This window comes from Borostomias antarcticus (assembly GCF_949987555.1).
Source record: "Borostomias antarcticus genome assembly, chromosome: 23".
Lineage (NCBI taxonomy): Eukaryota > Metazoa > Chordata > Actinopteri > Stomiiformes > Stomiidae > Borostomias > Borostomias antarcticus.
In genome coordinates, this window is record NC_140256.1 from 8,054,717 (window position 1) to 8,076,955 (window position 22,239).

At 47.5% G+C, this 22,239-nt stretch overlaps 1 protein-coding gene across 1 annotated transcript; it reads right to left on the reverse strand.

Annotated features, from left to right (window-relative positions):
• Window positions 1-19,061: 19,061 nt before the first annotated feature.
• ppic (peptidylprolyl isomerase C) lies at window positions 19,062-21,858 on the reverse strand (the record flags this gene model as incomplete). Its single annotated transcript, XM_084457688.1, has 5 exons — window positions 19,062-19,190; window positions 19,437-19,621; window positions 20,545-20,638; window positions 20,935-21,048; window positions 21,754-21,858. 5 exons carry the CDS (start codon window positions 21,856-21,858, stop codon window positions 19,062-19,064), a joined length of 627 nt encoding a protein of 208 aa, XP_084313814.1.
• Between the last annotated feature and the right edge of the window lie 381 nt (window positions 21,859-22,239).

Genomic DNA, 22,239 nt, shown 5'->3' on the forward strand with positions numbered 1-22,239 from the left:
CACTTCTTTAGTCACCACTACACCCCTGCTCCTCTCTTATCCTCTCCTCTCTCCTCCCCTCTCCTCTCCACTTTCCTGCATTGAAGCTGCTCCTTTCATCCTGCTACTGTTATTAAATGGGAAGGTACAGGAGTTAAATTATTAGTTCACACCATCAACATAAGATATCAAACACATAAATGAGCTATGCTTGGCCTGTCTGTCTGTCTGTCTCTCTGTCTGTCTGTCTGTCTGTCAGATTTTTAATTTATATAAGTTTTGGCTCATTTTAACATAAGCTACAGTGAACTCCGAACAGAGCCCCGCCCCCAGCATTCCAGCTGCCTCTAGAATTGTTTTGCCTGCTCATCAGATGCAAGGAGCTGCAGCTTTGCCCAAAATTAGTGCAGCTGCCCTGATACAAACACTGAACTATTACCTCGCACCAGCCTATTCTAGAATTATTTACATGGCCCAATATTAGTGCGTTTTATTGTCCACAAAATAGTAGTAGCTAGCTAGCAAGCATATAATGGACTAAATGGCCAATTACTGATTGCTCCAATGGGTATCAAGACTAGCAGATAAGTTGATTGGATGGGCTAAGCTGGAGTGATAGCAGATGTACAGTTTTTCGCTCCAACAGGTATCAGAACTAGTTTATTTGTATGAACTTATGTAGTTAGGTCAATAAAGTTTTCTATTAGTTGATATAAAGGCAGTGGGGTAACGTGGAAATGGAAGTTATCCTGCTGAAAATGTATTTTATGTCAAGAATATATCAAGTTTAACAGTCTTGGTCAATACTCATGAGAAATGTAGGCTATAACAGTCTTTGTTAATATTCCTGAGAAATGAATTATTTTAAAGTCATGTGGTAAACCTCATATTCTCAAGTTGAAACTTGAGAATTTTTCTTTTCTTTTTTTACAGTGTATTGAATCCATTTATCCGATGACATTTATGTACTTTTTCAACTTAATTGATGAACAAAAAAGAAGTCTTTAATTTTTTTCTGGAGGCTCAGTACTACAGTGTTTGATCTGATTGATGTCCTTCTCTGTGCTTCAGCACCAGCCTGGGAGAAGCAATGACCACAGTGGGAGAAAAGATCATTTGGTTCTTTGTGAGTGTGATTGGTCCTGAGCTGAGGCCCCCGTCGCTCAGTCTCGCTCTTTCACTTTGGGGAAAAGGTCAGGATTGCAAAGGGAATTAATTTAATTGCGCGCGGGGGCAGCTGGCAGTGTCAAATGGCTGAGGTGGGACTTCTTCCCATTTCATTAACTGGCTGTGTTCCAATCCGCGTGTCTGTAAATGCTGCCTGACACCCACGGTGTTTAGTATGCAGAGATTATGACTGGGCATGGGTACCAGTTAATAGGACTGCTGTAGCAGAGGCCTGCTCCCATCAACACCTATGCTAACCAGTCAGCCGGCCCTCTACGATATAAATACTAGTGGCATGATATAATGAAGTTGTGTTCTTTAAAGCAGTGCTGTGGGTGGGGGGCGGCCTGACGTCTGCTTGGTGAGAGCCTCCCTCGGTGATCGCCTCATCTGCAGCACTGAATAGTTTCACTCTGATCAATAAGCAGTTTTCCGTGGCCTTTCGCTAGTGTCACTTGTCATTGAGTGATGCAAATTTATGTCAGAAACTAGGCTGACAGTTTGCCTTTGGCTGTTTTGGAAATTACTAAAACTCAGCAATAAAAGAGGTGATGGGCCTATAGTCTGAAGGCCAGGAGAAAGAGAGAGAGAGAGAGAGAGAAAGAAAGAGAGAGAGAGATGAACAGGAGGAGGAAAAGAGTGAGACCCGTTCTATCATAAAGTGACTGCACTCTCTCTTTCTCTCTCTCTCTCTCTCTCTCTCTCTCTCTCTCAGTTAACTTGGCAATAAAGAAGAATTTGAAAATGACTGGAACCCCATGGGCACTAAAAGGTCACGCAAAACCCCTGAAGTATGGTAGGCATTGCTAAGTGATCTGGTACATATGTAAGAAATAAAGCGAACCATTCAAAATAAAGTAATTCACCTTTAACTCATTGCCTTTGCAGCTGATCATTTAGCATACATTAAGTTCAGTATCAACCTGGATTTCTATCTACATACGCTCAACTAAAGATTCAATCTGTGTGTAAGAGGATTTTATGAATGAGGTCCCAGGAGTTTTGCTGTTTTGGAGGATTGGCCTCTTCTAAACCCGGAGCTACTATGAGTCATGCTTCCCTCCTACACTCCACAGAAAAGCTTCCGTAACTTCAGTTTTGAAACCCTGACCGACAGATTTCTTTGCTCTTTATTAAATCCTTTTTTCTCTAGATGTCTCGCAGCAAACTTAGAGTAACACAGACAGCCAGAACCAGGAGATAACCAGACCTAGCAGGGAGGTGTACCATCGCCTCCTCTTCCTGTGTTCCTCCTCTTGTCCTGTGTCTGCTTATTAAGATCTCAAAGATACAAACAGTAGTTCAGTAATTGCTTTCTTGAATCTGCCTTTAATAATTACACCTTGCGAAGCTGCAGTGAAACACAGAGAGGCAGAGACTAATGGAAAACTAGATTTTTTTCACTGAATTAGAGAGCAGCAGGATCCATATATTGACAATCCATCCAGATGAGAGAGATCAGGAAAAGTGTTTCGGACTGTCGGAGAGCAAAAGGCAAACTGGTTCTGATGCGTCATGGCATCTGCTGCAAGGCTTTCTGGGAGAGGAGGAGAGGAACTTCAGGGTGGATCAGTTGGAGAAGACACCAGAGAGGAGGAGGAGAAGAAACAGGAGGAGGAGGAAGAGGAGGAGGAGAAGGAGGAGGAGGGGGAGAAAAGGAGATGGTAGAGGTATCAGAGGGGAGGGTGGGTCAGAAAAGGAGGAGAGAGAGAAGGAGGAGGAGGTGGAAGAGGAGGATGGAAAGGGGGAGGAGGCATTGGTCTGTGTCTCACATTGCTCACTGAACAGCTTCAAGGCCAGAATCAGTTAACTTGTAGAGTCGGAGGGTGGGGCGAGGGCAGTGAGGGTGTGTGAGTGTGAGGGGCGGTGGGGTTGGGAGGGGGGGGGGGGGGGGGGTTGAAGAGGGAGTTGATGGAGGTGAAAGGCCAGAAAGTTAACCTTGTTGTTTGGTGACTGATCTCCTGCTGGGTTTGAAGAATAGCACTTGAGAATATAGATGTGATATCTACAAGAACAAGAATATATTGACAACATTATGATGTATGTATTTTAGTTATTTCTATATTAATATAAAAATTATTATTATTATTATTAATAATAGACTAAAGAAAACTTAAAAGAGTGGGAGAAAATGATTCTATAACATAAGTGACAATAACATCAAGTGACAAGTACAATGTTGATTTGAGGGAATATGAACATAATACATCCATGTCTTCACTGCTCCTCTCCTTCTTCAAACAGGGTTTTTGTTTGGAGACCATCCATCATTTTCTGGTGTGTTTCTCATTGACATACAGTAAAGTGTGGACCCAACCCAGACAGACCAATCTTGCTGCTCACTGTGAAGACCCTTACTGAGAGGAGATAGAGGAGCACAAATGTAGAACTATATTTTCAGTTTAGAAGATTATAGAAGACTATTTGATTTTATTAATAGTTTTAATTGTATTATTATTATTATTATTATTATCACATGATTTATTTATCTATCATGTTTTTATTTTGTGTTTGTGTCAGACAAATAAATAAATAAATCAAAGAGAGGGTGGGTCCAGACCATGTCTTATGTATTGGCCCACCTCCTTCACAGGTGTGCTCGGCTGTGTTCAAACTCCTGTACATCTGTTGACGCAAAGGTACAAATTATGTGATTATGATATATCATGTATTAGAGAAAGTCTCTTTGTTCTGAGGAAAAATCAATACCAGAGCTCCTGGAGAGGCCTTCCTCCCTCCTCTCTCCCTTTTAAATGTCCAGGTAGGACTGTGAAGAAATGCTGATTCCACATTTAGACTGACAGTGATTCATTCGGCGGTGCTGTCCGGTTAGCCTGCTAGCCCGCTAGCCTGTACCTGAGGGTCCGGGGCTGACATTTCATCTGCTTCTCAGGGAAAGGTTACGGGGGAGAGGAGCTCGGCTGGAGAGGGGCTGGGGAGAGGGGGGCAGAGAGGGGCCCAGATCTGGTACCCCAGACTTATTTTTAGATTCTGAGAGAGTCCAAGAGAAGTGAAGAAAAAGAGTTTTCAAGGCCTGTAGAAGAGGAGGAAGTGATCATCTAGAAGGTTGAAAAAGGTTTTGACAAGATAAGGGCTGTCTTATATAGTATGCACACATGAGATTTTGACAGGAGAGTGGTGTGGAAACTGTAACAGTAATGTGGGAGCTGGCCAAACCACCATAGTCTTTCCAAGTGTGTTTTAAGCCATGTATCAGTTTATGGACTGACAAATTATACAAAATCTTTTATACTAGATAGACATCATACGAGCCAGCAGTAACGTCACTAATCCTACCGTAGCATGTCAGAGAGCTGCTCGATAAACATGTCGCTGTGATGTGTGGTGTACGTCCTACAGTACATCTGAACCCGACCTCTGGCGCCCTTTGGCTCCTGAGTGTGGAGGCTGGGGGTCATAATTAGGCTGGCCCAGGGGTCTGGAGTCGACCCTGGTCCCTGAACAGACAGGAGGCAGGGAGACCTGCATCACCCCCCCCCCCCCCCCCCACACACACACACACACACACATACACCTATCTCCCTCTATCCCATACCTCTTTTCTCTCTCTCCCTCTCCTCCTCATCCCCTTCTCTCTGAGGTTTAATTGGTGGTGCTGAGGAGGACCTTCCATTCAGGAGAGTAGGAGAAGGTCTGCACCTGTTCCTCATGATTGAACTCTGGCCTGGTTGGAGCTTCTCATCTACCCCTCTACCCAGCTCTCCTCTCTCCTGTGTTAGACGGCTAAGGAGGTATGAGAGAGGAGCAGAGAGAAGCATTGCAGTGTGTAAAGCAGCAAACTGGAGTAAACATGATCTCACCTGGTCCTCCATCGCTCACCTGGTTCGGTTGGATTTATGGGCGGCCATCTTGTTGTTGTTGTTGTTGTTGTTGTTGCTGTGGCCACCAATCCTTACTAATGAGCTCCACACACCCACGATGCCGGCCAGGGGGACCAGGAGTCTAGGCAGGCTCTCCATCCACTGATGGGTGTTGGGGAGGGGGGACAGGGCGCGGGGGGGATTGGGTGGGGGGTCACTCTGGCCCCTCCCCCCAGTCTCTGGCCTGGAGCTGGGGGTGGGGGTCTAGGGCTGTGCGGGGAGCATGCAGGGTTATTCATCATGGACTGAAGGGTCACCCTGTGGGTATTTATCTTGTAAGCAGCGTGGACCTGCTGGAGGCTGCAACGTGGGCCTGGGCTGGACGCTGGGCCTGTCTGCCGTTTGTCTTCATTCAGCACCAGCCACTGTTAATGACCATCACAACCCCGCCTGTCCGCCTGTCCATTCACCTCAGCACGGTCGCGTGCGTGTGTGTGTGTGTGTGCGTGGAGGCCCATGCAGCGCACCCTGTGCAATAGTTTGGGGTCAATTTGAATACACGCAATACAAGAAATTAATTGGATATCTTTTGCCTTCTTCAGATTTCTGGTATTTTTCATATGAATCAGACTCAATTCAGTCCTCCTGGAGCCTTGAGTGAATCAGAACTGATTCATATTCAGAGCCAATTCAGACTGACTCTATCTCTCACCAGAGGATGAATAGTTTGTCTGCACATGCTCAGAAGTTTCTGTCAGATATGTAGATGTAGGATTTCTTTAAAAATCAGACCTGTGTTTTACAGCTGTCAGGGACAGAGGGGGGTTATTGATTGGAGGTCGTACGAATAGCTGACCCCGTCATTGGTTGAAGAGCAGGACGATGACAGGAATGTGACATACATTTTCAGCCAGTGACGGTTGAGGGCTGGACCCCATCACTGTCACACCCAACGCATGCATGCACACACACACACACACACACACACACACACACACACACACACACACACACACACACACACACACACACACACACACACACACACACAAAGGCTCTAACATAAAACTCTATTGTCAACTGGTAGAGCCCCATGCTTAGTATAGAGCAAGAGGGAAGAAAGTATACAGAACTAGTCCTGTGTGTGAGTCTTCACCTGTAAAAGTTGCATGAGTATGTTGAAACTTAAGAGGATGGTGTGTGTGTGTGTGTGTGTGTGTGTGTGCGTCTATAGTCTATGGTGAGATCCCACACAGAGAACACACAGTTTTTCTTCTTCATTAGCGCTGTAGAGGAGGGTGTTAAATAATATTAATGACGAGGACAGTCATTACTTACCTCCGCCAGGAGAGGCTCAAGTGATTTTATCGAGCGGGCGGCCAAGGCGCCCTACAGGAGACTATTCTGCCTGATATTATCACCGGCTTAAATAAGTTGATTAGCAGCCACCCTATCTCTAACTGGATCTAGATGATGATGCTGATTGGAACAAGCACAGCACCATCCATCTTTTTGATCTGCTAATAACTGAAATCCATCACTGTTTCTATCAGGCCTCTGTCTCTCTCTCTCTCTCTCTCTCTCTCTCTCTCTCTACAGTACCTCCCTCTCCTTTTCTTTCGCTTGTCTTCTCATTCTCTCTCTCCTTTCTCTCTCTCTCTCTCTCTCTCTCTCTCTCTCTCTCTCTATCTCTCCTTTTTCTCTCTCTCTCTCTCTCTCTTCTCTCTATCTTCCTCCCTTTCCCACTTTCTCTCTGCCTTTCTCCTCTGCAGGTTTTGGGGAGTGGGTTTAGAAATGTAGGACAGGAGGCACAGTTATTTGTCAGTCTGGGAAACTGGTGTCTGTGGCCCCTGCTCTCCCCTGTACACTTAGAGCAAAACCGACAAGGAGGAAAGTGGATCTCACTGTTTGGAACATGTATCCTAACCACAGCCACGCGTCCACCTGCCACACCACTGCTACTGTAATGCTGCTAGGACAAAACAGAGATAAAACAGAGAGGGAATAGAATAGAGAATAAGATAAAAAGAAGAAAGAAAGTGAGAAAAACAAGAGAGAAAGAATGAAACCAAAAAGAAAGAGAGAAAGAAAGGTAACTATATCAGTTAAATGTTTCCTGTCCACAGTCCTATTGATTGTCCAGGGGTAGCCGTCTCTCCGTGTGACCGGTGTTGTCCAGCCAGCGTATTGATATTCAGGGTCAGCCAACCAGAGGACTCTTTGTTCAGGCCATGGAGGGTCCTGCTGGGAGGCCAGCTGTGAAGTGTGAATACACACACACGTGCGCACACACGCATGCATGCACACACACACACACACACACACACACACACATACATACGCACAGTCTGATTAAACCCTTCGTTACTCGTAGCAATTAAACAGGCTAATTTTCCCATACTATTGTTCTCCACACCGTGCTGCCTCTAATGTCCCGCCCTGCCTCATTATGCACTTGTTGATTGGTCGTTGGTACTGGTTGCCAAGGCGATGTTGTTATAGGAGGTGTTCGAGGTGGCGGCCGGAACGTGGTCACTCAGCTGAGTCGACTCACACACACAAACACACACACACACACACACACACCCACACACACACACACTCACTCACTCTCTCGCACACAGACACACACACACACTGACACCAGCCTAATTATACTGCCAGGTCGGTCGCGCACACACACACACACACACACACACACACACACACACACACACACACACACACACACTTTCACAACCAGCAGGAAAAGATTAATTGTTTGCTTTGTTTTGTCTCCCAGAGGACCTGGGTCACTTAATAAAGAAAAATAATTCCCTTCTTTCCTCTCCACCTGCTTTGTGTCCTGAGCGAATCCGTTCAGAATGTCGACACGTTAGCTCTGTTCTCGTTAACAGTTAGGGCCTGTTCCTCTCTCTCTCTCTCTCTCTCTCTCTCTCTCTCTCTCTCTCTCTCTCTCACTCTCTCTCTCTCTACTCGGTCAGAGAAACACAGGGAGAACAAATCTAGTAAATAACGGAGGGGGAATTGATGAGTGCTGCAGTCCGCTGTTGGGTAGGAGTTGTATCATCATTTACACAGGGCCTATTTCCTCTGGACCCTCGTTAGCAGCAGCAGATTAAATAGACTGTCCATTGCTCTTCATTTGTAGAGGCAGCAGAAAGGCAGGGCGTTATCAGTGTGTGTGCGAGCGTACATGTGTGTGTGTGTGTGTGTGTGTGTATTGAGAGTGGTGGGTGGGGGGGAGATTAATTAGCAGGACTGGGCTAATTGGCCAGGCTGTGTGGCAGATCAGACTGGATCCAAGATCGGGCTCCATGTGCTGAGTGAACACATGGGGACATGGTGTGTTAATGGCAGAGAAGATGAGAGGTGTGGCCTGGTAACCACACACCGACAGACAGGAAACCACCACAAAGACACACAGGGTCAATAGAACACAGGCCTTTATGTAAATGATGTCCAGCGCCAGCAGAACACATGTAGGGGGGGGGGGTCCTGGGTCATTACCCACATATTCTTTTTATGAATACGATCTTACTGATCAACACTGACCTATCTCAACAGAAAGATGGAGAATCACAAAAGCTGATTTCATCTGTGGATTGACTTCCTAGCGCTGTAAGAGGATTTATAAAATAAGAAAACACTACTACATTCTTGATAGAAATTCGGAAATGTACCAAAACCCAAGTAATAATTCCACACAAGCACCTCTAAATAATGGGGCCGGCGTTAGCCTAGATAGATGATGCTGTAAACGCTACACCACACTATATGAGCTGTATTGAATGTTCGATATCTTCTATCCCTATTGGTAACAAATGTTGCCATAATTCACCTGGCTGAGCTGCCCTGGTCCGGGTCCCCCTGTGTGGCTGCTTTCTGTGGAGGATCAGAGGAGATGGATGTGAGGCTGGGTGGTCTATGACAGGCCAGGGCCTGGTGGCTGCTGTCTCGTTGGCTTTATTAGGAGAAAGTTGTTATTTCTCCTGCACAGCGGAGCCAAGTGGAGTGGGCTAAGTGCAGATAGGCAGTGACAAATGCAGCCCCGCACTGTTGATCCTGTTCATTTGTCAACAGCATGGAAAGAGGTTAATAAGTATTCTCCAGCCAGGTTAGAGGGCTCTCTCTCTCTCTCTCTCCTCTTTCTCCACTCTCTCTCCTCCCTCCACAGTAATTGAGCCTCGCTCTCCCCAATCACTAGAACCCCCCCCCCCCCCCCCCCCGCCCCCCCGGGGCCAGCAGCCTGGTCCATGGAACAGAACCCCCCCCTCCTCTACTCCCCCTCTCTGCCTCTCTCCAGCCTCAGACATAATCAATTACCTCTGATTGCCTGCAGATTATATTCCTCTATGACCGCTATAATACTGAGAAAAAATAAATAAACAAAAACAAACACACAAATTATGTCAGCGTCTCCTTCAGTATTTACACACTTGGAGTATTTCATACATGCAGCTGAATGACCATGAGAGGAGGGGAAAACAAATCAATGGGAATTCATTTTTCATAAAGCCATAATTGCTTTGGAAAGAGTGTGGCGGTTGTTTGTTTTGTGAGGATGGAGTGCGGCAGTTTGTTAATGACAGTGCCTTGCCTTCCTACCAAGAGCAGCCAGCCTCTTATTTCTCCTCTCCACTCTTATTCTGTCTCTCCCTCCCTCCTACACTCCTCCCCCCCCCCCCCCCCCCCCCTATGCTCCCCGCTGACCCCACACTGCTCATCTCTCACAGCTATCGCCGCTGGAAACAAGGGCCTCGTTGTCAAGGCAATTGCATGTTTTTTTCCCCCCTTCTTTGCGCTTGACAAGGTTCTATCATCTGTGAAGGTATCGATTTGCCAGTGTTTTAACATCAAACTGGATCTGTTTGACTGACTCTGGTTTTTAAACAATTTCTCCGACAGGCGAGGCGTCACAGCAATTGGGCCCCTTTTAAAGACAGTATTTCAATTTGTGGAGACAGAGCTTCAAACAACGCGGCCCCCCTCTGAAGCAGAATCAGGCTGGCTTTAGACTCCCAGGGAGGACAGAGTTGTCATCATGGGGGTGGGGGGGGGGGGGGGGGGGGGGGGATTGGGGTTTGCTTTATAGATTGCTGTTAGGTCAACAAAACTTTGGCAGCATTGATTAACTTGACAGTGAATAGAGCAGTACATTTATCACTAACGACTGAGCAGGAGAAAACCTAATAAGAGAGGAGCAGTAGGAGGAGGAGGAGGAGGAGGAGGAGGAGGAGGACGGGGGGGTGGAGGGTGGAGGTGGTGGTTCTATGTGACTGGTGGACCGTGTTTGTGTGTGTGTGTTTGTGCATGTGTGTGTGCGTGCGTGAGTGCGTGCGTGTGTGAGTTCTCAAGTCCCTGGACGGTGGGCTGTGTGGGTCAGACAGGCCAGATCACAGCGATGATGCCCCCGAATACACGCATCATCGCGCCATGCTGCTTACATACACACACACACACACACACACGCACGCATGCACGTACACACTGTCCCCTATACTCCAGGACAAGCAGTTAGCCACACAAAGAAAACAGAACAGACAACCCAAACAGGACTGTTTTTATAATCACATCAGTCTAGCTAGCCTGCCCCCCCCCCCACTACTTCCTATGATGTGTATTTAGCACAGTGGTGTATTAAGAGTATCATACAGCATGTCTTGATGTCTTGTATCCAGGACTGGTGCTACCTGGGAGGCCTGGGTTAAGTGTGTGTTAGGAGGAGTGACAGAGAGTTGGAGGTGTCTGGAAGGGGGGAGTTGAGGATCATTTGCATTGGAGGGCTATAAACCATCCAGGCTGGACGTCAGAGTTTAGCGCTCCCGTCATCGATTAGCCTTCACCTGCACCTCACGCTCACTCCCCGGCTTCCATTTTTTTCCCTCCTCGTTTTGCATATGGTATTGATCGCCGTGGTAACGGGCCATCCAGCGCGCGGCCAGAGGATGAATTGTTTACTCGCATAAAAATAACCTTTCAATAGAGGAAGATGCATGGAGGCCCCTGGTGGCATTCTGCTGCCACAAGCAGATGGCATTCAGATGCTATTGATCCAGACCAGACTATACAAGACCAGACCAGACTATACCAGACCAGGCCAGGCCAGCCAGGCCAGGCCAGACCAGACCAGACCAGACTATACTAGACCAGACCAGACCAGACCAGACCAGACCAGACCAGACCAGACCAGACCAGGCCAGGCCAGGCCAGGCCATGCCATGCCATGCCATGCCATGCCATGCCATGCCATGCCAGCCAGGCCAGACCAGGCCAGACCAGACTATACTAGGCCAGACCAGACCAGACCAGACCAGATCAGATCAGACCAGGCCAGGCCAGGCCAGGCCAGGCCAGGCCAGGCCAGGCCAGGCCAGGCCAGGCCAGGCCAGACCAGACTATACCAGACCAGGCCAGGCCAGGCAAGGCCATACCAGGCCAGACCAGATCAGATCAGCCCAGATCAGACCAGACCAGACCAGACCAGACCAGACCAGACCAGACCAGACTAGACTAGACCAGACCAGACTAGACTAGACTAGACTAGACCAGACCAGACTAGACCAGACCAGACCAGACCAGACCAGACCAGACCATACCAGGCCAGACTAGACTAGACTAGACCAGGCCAGGCCAGGCCAGGCCAGGCCAGGCCACACCATACAAAGCCAGATCAGACCCCACTACACCAGACAAGGCCAGGCCAACCAGACCGGATCAGACCAGATCTGAGCCCAGATCTCCTTGTGCAGCAAGACTGTCTAGACGGCTAAACTAAAGCCCATGAGTCAAGACAGACCTGTGTGTTCACTTGTTTCCCTCTTCGCTCACCTCCTACCCTCCAACCTATTCTTCTCCTCCCTTCTCTTCTCCCTCCCGTTACTCTCTCTCTCATCCTCCTCTTCCCTCCTCTTTTCTCCCGCTTGGCTCCCTGCGCTCCTGCCTTCACAGATAATTAGTTTCAGAGGGAGAGGCGTGAGGGAGCAAGGAGAAAGAGGGAGAGAGGGAACGAGGAGAGAGAGAGGGAGAGAGAGGGAGAAAGAAGAAGAGAGGGTAGAGTTTTGGGGGGCCACACAGCGTTTGTTCGTCTGCAGAGCTGAAACATTAGAGAGACAAAACTGCAGCAGCCCAGGTCTGCAGATGGGGAGGGAGAGACTGCGGAGGACATCCCAGAATAATCCTGACTCGGCACGCCCTGGCCTGAGGTCTTAGTTTCCGTGTGAATTTTCTGTTACAAATCAAACTTTGTGTTGACTACCTCATACTATACCTCATCTCCTTAACTCTCCTTCTCTCTCTTCTCCACACTCTCATCTGCTCCCCTCCTCTCCTCCACTCCCCACCCCTCCTCTCCTCCACTCCCCTCCTCTCCTCCCCTCCTCTCCTCGTCTTTAGCCTACTTCAGGTGGGAAGCCCTCTCACAGTATCTCCTGATTTATTAAGCAGCTTTTCTTTTCTGGCTTCTGAGCCTCGTATCCCTGCCTCATGACAAATGTGGCGCGATGCATAAATTTAACACAATGGCTGAAGCCCCAACCTTACATCTAAATGATTAAGCAGCCGTATCATTGCCTCGCTAACCGCTGTCATCCATCTCACACGCTAAACTCTGTCACCGCACCTTTTTTCCACATGCTTTACATTGTTTAGTCAACGGGGCGAATCTCTCAGATACTCATATTTTCCCATTCAGTGAAGAGAAAGAGATAGAGAAAAAAAGATGGAGGAGGGGGGGAGAAAAGAAATTGGTAGATATTTGTTGAGGGGGCGGAAGGCCCTCCTGCAGTATTACTAGGCTGGGTGTTCCAGCACTGCTGTGAAGAATCTTCAGTTCATTTATAGAGACTTCCTGTGGGCCCGCCCGGTGGCCCCGAAGTATGTCTGTGCAGTTGGGAGCTGTTTGGCAGAGAACACCGTCATAATCTCAGAAGGTTATCGTCGCTCTTTCCCCTCTCCAAAAGAGGTGAGCGCGCTCCTCCGTTGCAGCGGTAATTGGCTGATGAGGAGGCCTTGAGTTGAAGAGGAGTGTCAGTGTTCGATTTCCCGGGGATCCTAAGTGAGGATATGTCACCATTTATGCTGCTTTCTGTGACACCGCTCCTGGGCGGAGCCCCGGGGGAAATCATTAGGCTGTTTATACCTCTCCCCCGCCGACGGCGCCTCCCCGCTGATATTTCCTCCGTGTTTTCCACCGAGTGATGGTCCCGCGCTGGGGTCAGGACAGAACAAGTCCCTTTTGTAAATTTGTGACCGTTCTCTCTTGCTGCGGAAAGAGGAAAAATCCAGACAATTGGTGATGCATCGTGGGTCGGCGCTGAGAGGGCTTGAGAGGCCGATCAATGCCGTGTCCACCTGGTGTACTCCTCCCAATTTAGCCTGCTGGAGCCGTAGCCTAATGATTTCCCTGTATGTTGGGCCACATTCTTGAGGCTGGGCTGGAAACTAATGGATGCAGCACCAGCAAAGTAGGAAAAATTAAATTTTAATCAGAATTGCATAATTCTAGTAAAACCCACCTTAACTGCTCTGAAATTATGTGTTTTCAGATCAATAACTGTTAAAGGGATAGTTCAAGTGAATGACTAATTTGCATCATCTCAAGGCAATAGAAAATACTCTATGACCTCTTCCCAGAGGAGCAGAGACCAGGGAACCTGGGTTTGTTTACCCATTTGCAATATCTACAACTTAGAACATCAGCATATTAGCCTATTGCATAGACATGAATGAGAGTACCCTATGCCTACGTTTCAGTATAAGAATGTTTCCACTATTGCACTTATGTCAAAAACTGCCATTTTAGTTAAAACACTTGTTCACTGACCAAAGCTACTCTAGCTTACTGCACAATTAAGAAACCCAAATCACTTATCAATAGCATTCTATTACAATGTTATTACTTAGTAATTAACTACACAGACAGGGCCGATCATTGTAAAGTGTCAACCAAATTTGACTGTGGTTAGAGAAATTAACAGAATCACTCCAAAGCTCCAATCATTACAAATTACCTTAAGTAACCTAGCATGTCTTGAGGAATATTTTACCCGTAAGGAGCCATAAAGAGCTGTGTGTGTGTGTGTGTGTGTGAGAGAGAGAGAGAGAGAGAGAGAGAGAGAGAGAGAGAGAGAGAGAGAGAGATAACAAGCTGCCATCTTGCTTCATGTACAGCCTTAGTAATACTGTAGAGAAACCGACACCTCCGGCTCTGACAGAGCCACTATTCATGCCATCTGATTGGCCTGTCTCCAGCCTGTCACAAGTGTCAATATAATAATTCCAGGGCCTAATTGTTGCCGGGCGGAGTGGCGGCAGAGGGTGATAATTGTCAGAGTATAACAGGGTGAAACACCGTCATTACCAGCCAGTCAATATGGCCGGCAAAGGGAAGGAGATCTGATCTGCAAATGATTTCACTGTCAAGGATCTGTTAAGGGACATTTCTTATTCTGTACAGGGATGTGAGAGGAGCTCGTCAACCGCCCTCTCATCTCTCTCAGAGGTAATATTTCACCTGACAACACAGCACGACTAACCTGCTACCATCAGCTCACTTCCACCAGCTGGGGTTTGCAATGCAGGAGTGGGTCGTTTATTTCAGTGTTAAACATTATGATACAGTATATTGGCTGATTGTGTAAGTTTGTTCAAGCTTTAAGATAACTTTAGTATATACAAGGACTGGGCAAAGCTGTAACATCACATAGAAACCATATCTTATAGACTGGTTAGTTATTAGGATATTCATTAACATGAATGAAAGCATGTCAGAGACTGTATAGGTATCACCTCAGCTACTACTCATGCACAATCGAGAGCATCCCGACTGGGAATATCACCACCTGGTACGGGAACAGCAGCTCTCAGGATCGCAAGGCCCTACAGAGAGCGGTACGGTCAGCTGAACGTACCTTAGGGGGGCCACTCCCTCAGTCAATACATCTACACCAGGAGATGCAAGGACATCTACACCAGGAGATGCAAGACCAAGGCCAACAGAATCCTGAAGGACTCCAGCCACACAGGAAACAGACTGTCTGCTTCGTTCAAGGAAAACGTATCGCACACACACACACGGCGAGCACAGACAGACTCAGGGAGAGCCTCTTATCGCCAGGCCACCTGGCACCTGAATGACCATAACTAGTCATATTCAGATTCAGATCTTTATTTGTCACATGCAAACGTACCGTCTACAATCACAGTGAAATGTTGCTACTGGCTGATAAGTGTGATGTGCTGTGCTCAAAGGTTACAGATAATTACATTACATAATTTACCAACTACACAAGAAGTACAATCTATACAATTTAAGGCTAATGCTAAGGTGCCGGGGTGGATGTGTTATGTACATGCCATAAATATGGATATAAAAAAATAACCCAGGGAGGGGGTGGGGGTCATGGGTGTATTGTGTACATGCTATAACTATAGATAAATAAATAAATAAATAATCTGGGGGTGAGATATACTGTAATCTGCATTTACATGTGTGGTAGATGTGTACACCATATATGGGTGACCCTGTATACACTAGCTAGGGTCATTCAGGTACTGGGTGGCTTGTGGGAAGAAGCTCTTCCTGAGTCTCTCCGTGTTCGCCATGTGTGTGCGCCACCTTTTCCCCGACTGAAGCAGAGAGAACAGTCCATTGCCTGGGTGGCTGGGGTCCAGTGTCACTAGTGTACACGGAGTCAGGATATCTAGCGTATATAACATAATGTACTGTAAATGCAGATGACAGTAATCTCACCCCTGGGATTATTTATCTACTGTAGAGCTATAGTACATAATACACCCATGCCCACCCACCCCCTGGGTTATTTGTATCCATATTTATTTATAGCATGTAATCCATCTATACTGGTATATATCTTTATAATGTATACTGTAGATATGTATTTCTTGTGTAATTTGTAAATTGCGTATTTGTAATTATCTGTAATGAGCTCAGAGCTGGCTGCAACATTTCACTGTGACTGTTACTTATGACAAATACAGATCTGACTCAGAAACATTTCATTTTTATATTATCTTTATTACACACTGTGTGTGTGTGTGTGTGTGTGTGTGTGTGTGTGTGTGTGTGTGTGTGTGTGTGCGTGTGTGTGTGTGTGTGCGTGCGCACCAGGCCTAGTGTAATAGTCTAAGGTGTTTCCTGCCATGCTAGTGAGAGTCGACTGCTGACCTTTCCTCCACACTGTGCCATCATGCTGTCTGATGGTCCATGGTGACACTCTGTTCCTCCCTCCCTCTCACCCCCCCAGCAGCCTGGGTTTGGTGGTAATGAAGTCTGTCATCCTATCTTACAGCACAGTCTCTCCTCAGCCTCTCTTCCCCAGTGTCTCCTCATCCTCTCGTCCCCAGTCTCTCCTCATCCTCTCTTCCCCAGTCTCTCTTCATCCTCTCCCAGTGAGTCTCCCCTCATCCTCTCTTCCCCCGTCTCTGCTCATCCTCTCTTCCCCAGTCTCTCCTCATCCTCTCTTCCCCAGTCTCTCCTCATCCTCTCCCAGTGAGTCTCTCCTCATCCTCTCTTCCCCCGTCTCTCCTCATCCTCTCTTCCCCAGTCTCCCCTCATCCTCTCTTCCCCCGTCTCTCCACATCCTCTCTTCCCCAGTCTCTCCTCATCCTCTCCCAGTGAGTCTCTCCTCATCCTCTCTTCCCCAGTCTCTCCTCATCCTCTCCCAGTGAGTCTCTCCTCACCCTCTCTTCCCCAGTCTCTCCTCATCCTCTCTTCCCCCGTCTCCTCATCCTCTTCCCCAGTCTCTCCTCATCCTCTCCCAGTGAGTCTCTCCTCACCCTCTCTTCCCCAGTCTCTCTTCATCCTCTCTTCCCCCGTCTCTCCTCATCTTCTTCCCCAGTCTCTCCTCATCCTCTCCCAGTGAGTCTCTCCTCATCCTCTCTTCCCCAGTCTCTCCTCATCCTCTCCCAGTGAGTCTCTCCTCATCCTCCCTCTTCCTCAGTCTCTCCTCATCCTCTCCCGACCGCAGTCACTCTCCTGAGTCTCAGGTAGCTGCCTGGCTATAGACCTGGCCTACCCTTACCTGGCTATGGCCCTGGCCTGGCCTACCCCTAGCCTGGCTATGACCCTGGCCTGGCCTACCCCTAGCCTGGCTATGGCCCTGGCCTACCCTTACCTGGCTATGACCCTGGCCTGGCCTACCCCTAGCCTGGCTATGGCCCTGGCCTGGACTACCCCTAGCCTGGCTATGGCCTACCCCTAGCCTGGCTATGGCCCTGGCCTGGCATACCCTTACCTGGCTATGGCCCTGGCCTGGCCTACCCCTAGCCTGGCTATGGCCCTAGCCTACCCTAGCCCTCCTTGGCTTCCTTTAGCCTGCAGAGAGAACACATTTCTTTTCCCCTCGTGAATCAGAAAGAGTGCTTGAGATCAGGCTGGCTACCCCTCCTTGGGCTAAGAGGGTGGAAAAAGAAAACAAATTTCTATCTAGTACACTTCCTTTTGTGTTCCTGTGTATGTGTGTGTGTGTGTGTGTGTGTGTGTGTGTGTGTGTGTGTGTGTGTGTGTGTGTGTGTGAGAGAGAGTGTGTGTGAGAGAGTGTGTGTGAGAGGGTGTGTTAAGTGTTCTCTGTGGTTGTTCCGTGTCCCTCCAGAGATCTCCTCCTGCTCTGACCTTTATGTCCAGAGGTGTTTTCCTTCTCAGGCCCTCACAGTGTACAGATGGAGAACTGGGAATAAGGTGTGTGTGTGTGTGTGTGTGTGTGTGTGTGTGTGTGTGTGTGTGTGTATGTGTGTGTGTGGGTGTGTGAGATGGAGACAAATCACAAAGTTGTTCTCATTAGCCCTAGTCCCTGTCTGCACGGCCACTCTCTCATCACTCACTGTACCAGTCGGTTTATTCATGTTGGGCTGGGATGGGCAGCCCATAGAACATTTCTTAATATTTACAGTGTAATATGATTTGTATAATTCATAAGGAGACTGTTCAAACACAACACAATAATAATGCACACAGGCATTAAGTGTTGCACTGGATTTTTATTATAGAAAATACACTTGCTGGCACTTTCATTCATTGCTTTTACATTGCAAATAAGGAAGCTGATATCTGATACAGTACGAGTATGTTGGCTGATTTAGCTACAGTAGTCAGTTGGAGGAAGGGTAGGGTTACAGAGGTTAGGGGTTAGGATTAGGGATACTGTCTTGGACAATGGAAATTAAATTATATTTTTCGAACACAAACAAAGACTTCATAAAACAGTTAGAAAACTGCTGATATCATTACTGATGGCCCATTCTACCATCTACTACCCCAAAAATAGGGGGATTGCATTGAGTTTCTTAATTTTTCTGTGCAATTGTTATCATTTGTTATTTCAGTGAACTGATGATATATTTTCATCTCAATCATGAACATAATGATATTGATCATATTAAAACTGAACGACAACAAATGAGGGAATGAAGGAAGAACATATTTGCCTTTTCTGAAGCACTGGACAGTATATTGAGGCTATGGTGGCATCAAACTGTTATAACTTAAGATATGGAGGAGATAGCTGCATTATTGCATATTATTTGTTAGCTCACAGCAACAAAGTAAGCACAAGTTCAAATGAGTAAGTGAAAGTGCTGTCAGGATACAGTAGTGCAAATGGCATAGTAATCGTTTGGCAAGATGGATCGTTTTGGCACATTCATGTAGGAAGAGTAAAGATCCTTTACAGTATGTTCAGTGGTTCAGTGTACAGTATAACCATGTATCCTCATGTCAGCTACATCTACTGCATGTCTGTTGTTAGATAGTTAGTACTCGATCCTTGGAGAGCCGTGGATATGCTCTAGTAATAAATTAACTAAAACGTAATCTGCATAAAAATTCTGTTCCCCTTCTAAGACACAGGGTTTTGAGCCTCCCACACAGAAGCCTGGTTTAATACTCCACACAAATACGCAAGCTACGCAATACAGAGGTCCTGCATACCTGCATTTGCGTTACTTGACAGTGAATTAGGCAGCATGCTTCTGCACACTTTGCCCAACAGAAGTAGGCAGGTTTGCCATATTGCGTACTTGCATTGCATACCTGTGAGTATAATTCAGGCTTTAGGCGTATGTGAGGTCCTGACGCTACCATCCCTCCACCTCCACTGTGAAGGGCTCCTTCACCTGGATCCGCCCACTGTTGACGATGACACATTCCGTGTAAGGCAGGTTCCTGTCATTGGTGTCCTGCAGCTCGATCGTGTGGACCACCGACTGGAAACAGAAGGAAAGAGGATAACATGGAGATATGTCACTAATAAACACAAAGGGTGAGTGTGTGTACCTGTGTTCGTGGGTCAATGAGGCTGTGTGTGTGTGTGTGTGTGTGTGTGTGTGTGTGTGTGTGTGTGTGTGTGTGTGTGTGTGTGTGTGTGCGTGTGCGTGTGTGTGTGTGTATGGATGTGTATGCTTGTGTTCTATTGAGCTTGTGTGTGTGTGTCCCTGCTGTGGTACACCTACCATGCCCTCGAGCACCTTGCCGAAGACCATGTGCTTGCCGTCCAGCCACGGTGCCCTAGCGGCGGTGATGAAGAACTGGGATCCGTTGGTGTCGGGTCCGGCGTTGGCCATGGACACCCAGCCTGCCCCCAGGTGTTTCAGACGGAAGTTTTCATCCGCAAATGTGTTCCCATAGATACTACGACCTGGAGGCGAGGAGAAGAGAGGAAAGATGAAAAGTAAAGAGAAAAGAACTCCTTGCTGGGGCCCCGGCGTCAGCCATTAAACCTCAGGAACTTTTCCAGAAAGCTGCCGCTCGCCTGGTGTTCAACCACCCCAAGTTCTCCCACACAACTTCCCTTCTCCGTTCTCTACACTGGCTCCCTGTAGCAACTCGCATTCAGTTTAACACTCTGGTACCAGCCTACAGGGCAATGAAAGGAACATCTCCCTCCTACTGTACCATGGTCAAACCATACACCCCCTCCCAACCACTACGCTCTGCGACCTCGGGGTGAGTGGTTGCCCCGTCACTCCGAGGCCCCTGTGGTCGATCGACGCGGTCACGGCTCTTTTCTGTCCTGACCCCGCAGTAGTGGAATGAACTGCCCACTGACGTCAGGACAGCAAATTCGCTGCCCATCTTTTGTCGCAGGATCAAAACTCACCTCTTTAAGAGGTACTATCAGGATACTCCCTTGTAAGCACCTATTGTATTCATGTTTTGCTACTCTTGCACTTTGGCTTTAGCACTATGCTCTTAGTCACTTGTTTAGAAAGGAGATGCACTTGTGAGTTCTGGCGAATAGTAGTACACTGACTACCTACGCTATGCAATTGGCCGGGTTTCCCGATAAAGAACCTTTTTAAGGAACCCTTCTTAAGCAACCCTTTGTATGGGAGTTAAGAACTACTTTGGAGTTAAGTGCTTCTTAACTTGTTCGGGAAACCCAGCCATTATTATAAGTCGCTTTGGACAAAAGTGTCTGCTAAATGACTGTAATGTAATGTAAATGTACAGTAATGAGAGGAAACATCAGTTCTGGGGGTGTAACGATCTGGGCGACACAGAGAACGCGCATGTCTCGTATCTGCGCTAACCGGCCGGTCAGTATGACCCCAGTCTGACCTCCAGTCCCGTCCCCAGCAGTGAAGTCTCCTCCCTGGATCATGAAGTCTTTGATCACCCGGTGGAATTTGCTGCCTTTGTAGCCGTAGCCTTTCTGTAAACAGCAAAAACAACAACAGCGAGGGACATGTGAACCCTATACCAATAAACACAGCAGCTGACATTGATATTGTGTAATTCTAGACGGTGTGTGTAGGCTAGACTGTTTAACTCAACCCCTGGGTCGTTGTGCGTGTGCTGGCGATATGGCTTGCCTTACAGATGCTCAGGTTTGTCATCAGACATTATCAGGATGCCCTAGTGCTCTACTCAACACAACCGACATAAACCACAATAACAACCACACACTGCTACAGTGGGCGTTGGGTACACAGCTGTGAGCAGACGTACCTCTCCAGTAGCCAGAGCCACAAAGTTCTTCACCGTCAGAGGAACCACGTCTCCGAACAGGCCTATCACCATTCGGCCCACCTCGTGGCCAGCAACTGTGATGTCAAAGAACACCTGGGACAGGAAACACACATACACACAACTCAATGAGAATTGGCTTGAAGCATTATGTATGAAAGTGTTCATTGCAGAGTGTGAGGGCCTGCGTGTTTGCCTGAGGGCCTTTAGTAAATTTGACCATGAGTCAGGTCAAGGTACCTTCGTCAAGGTCGGGTCTAGCCTACTGTATTATTCAGTGGGCAAGTGCATTAGCCTACTTTCAGACTATGGCTGCTTTACAATCACTGTCGCTAGAATGACTGAAAACACTGGCATGCAGGTCTTCCTGCATGCCAGACAATAACTGACAGGGATAAGGAAAGTGTGCAGCTATTTCTATGAAGCGTTTTCAAGCATAGGCTATAATACTATAAATGTATTTCGTCACTTGACCATATGTATTTTCCATTTCAACACATGACGTAGAAAACATGATTACCATTCAAGGCCATAGGCAACGAAGAGATCATTTGTTTTAGTCCTAAAAATGTATAGCCTAGCCTATGAGGACAGTAGGCTTTTCATTCCAGAATACGAGTCGCATTGCGCTGCTCTCTCAAGCAGTATCATCACGTAGCACTGTTATAAATATCCTCCGCACAGATGTTCTAGAAGGAACCTCTGGCTACTCTCCCCGTGGTGCAAGTGAGCGCATGCATGATCGTGCGGCTGGCGAGAGATTGCAAATGATGGCAGGATAGCCTAATGTATGCTACTAACCTTCTCGGTCACTTTCGGTCCGACCCGTCCTTTCGAACATGCGACGTTTTCAGGAAACGCAAGCGCCAAGAAAACGAATGCAGACAGAATAATCTGCGGCTCCATTTTGGTCTCGTCAAGAAATCTCGGCGTTTCACAGCGGTGTGCGTAGCCAGCGCGTCCCCACTCTCCTTCCTGCACTAACCCCTCCTCCCGCTGGGCAGTGCTTCGGTAGAAAGCCCAGCCTCCGCTAGCAAGGCGGTGGGATGCGCAGGTGGCACACACGGGATGTTAACAGCAGGAAAGGCACGGGGCAAGGGCTGAGTGCCAGGAGCTCGTCCCAAGGTGGACCACAGTTCAGCAGACCGGCCATGTCTTTGACCTGACATAGCCTTATTTCATCTTCTTTGAAGCTAAAAAATATATAGGCTGGCGAGAGATTGCAGATGATGCAATCTGCAAAACTGTTTATTATAATTACTATCATTAGGCTATTATTGTAATTAT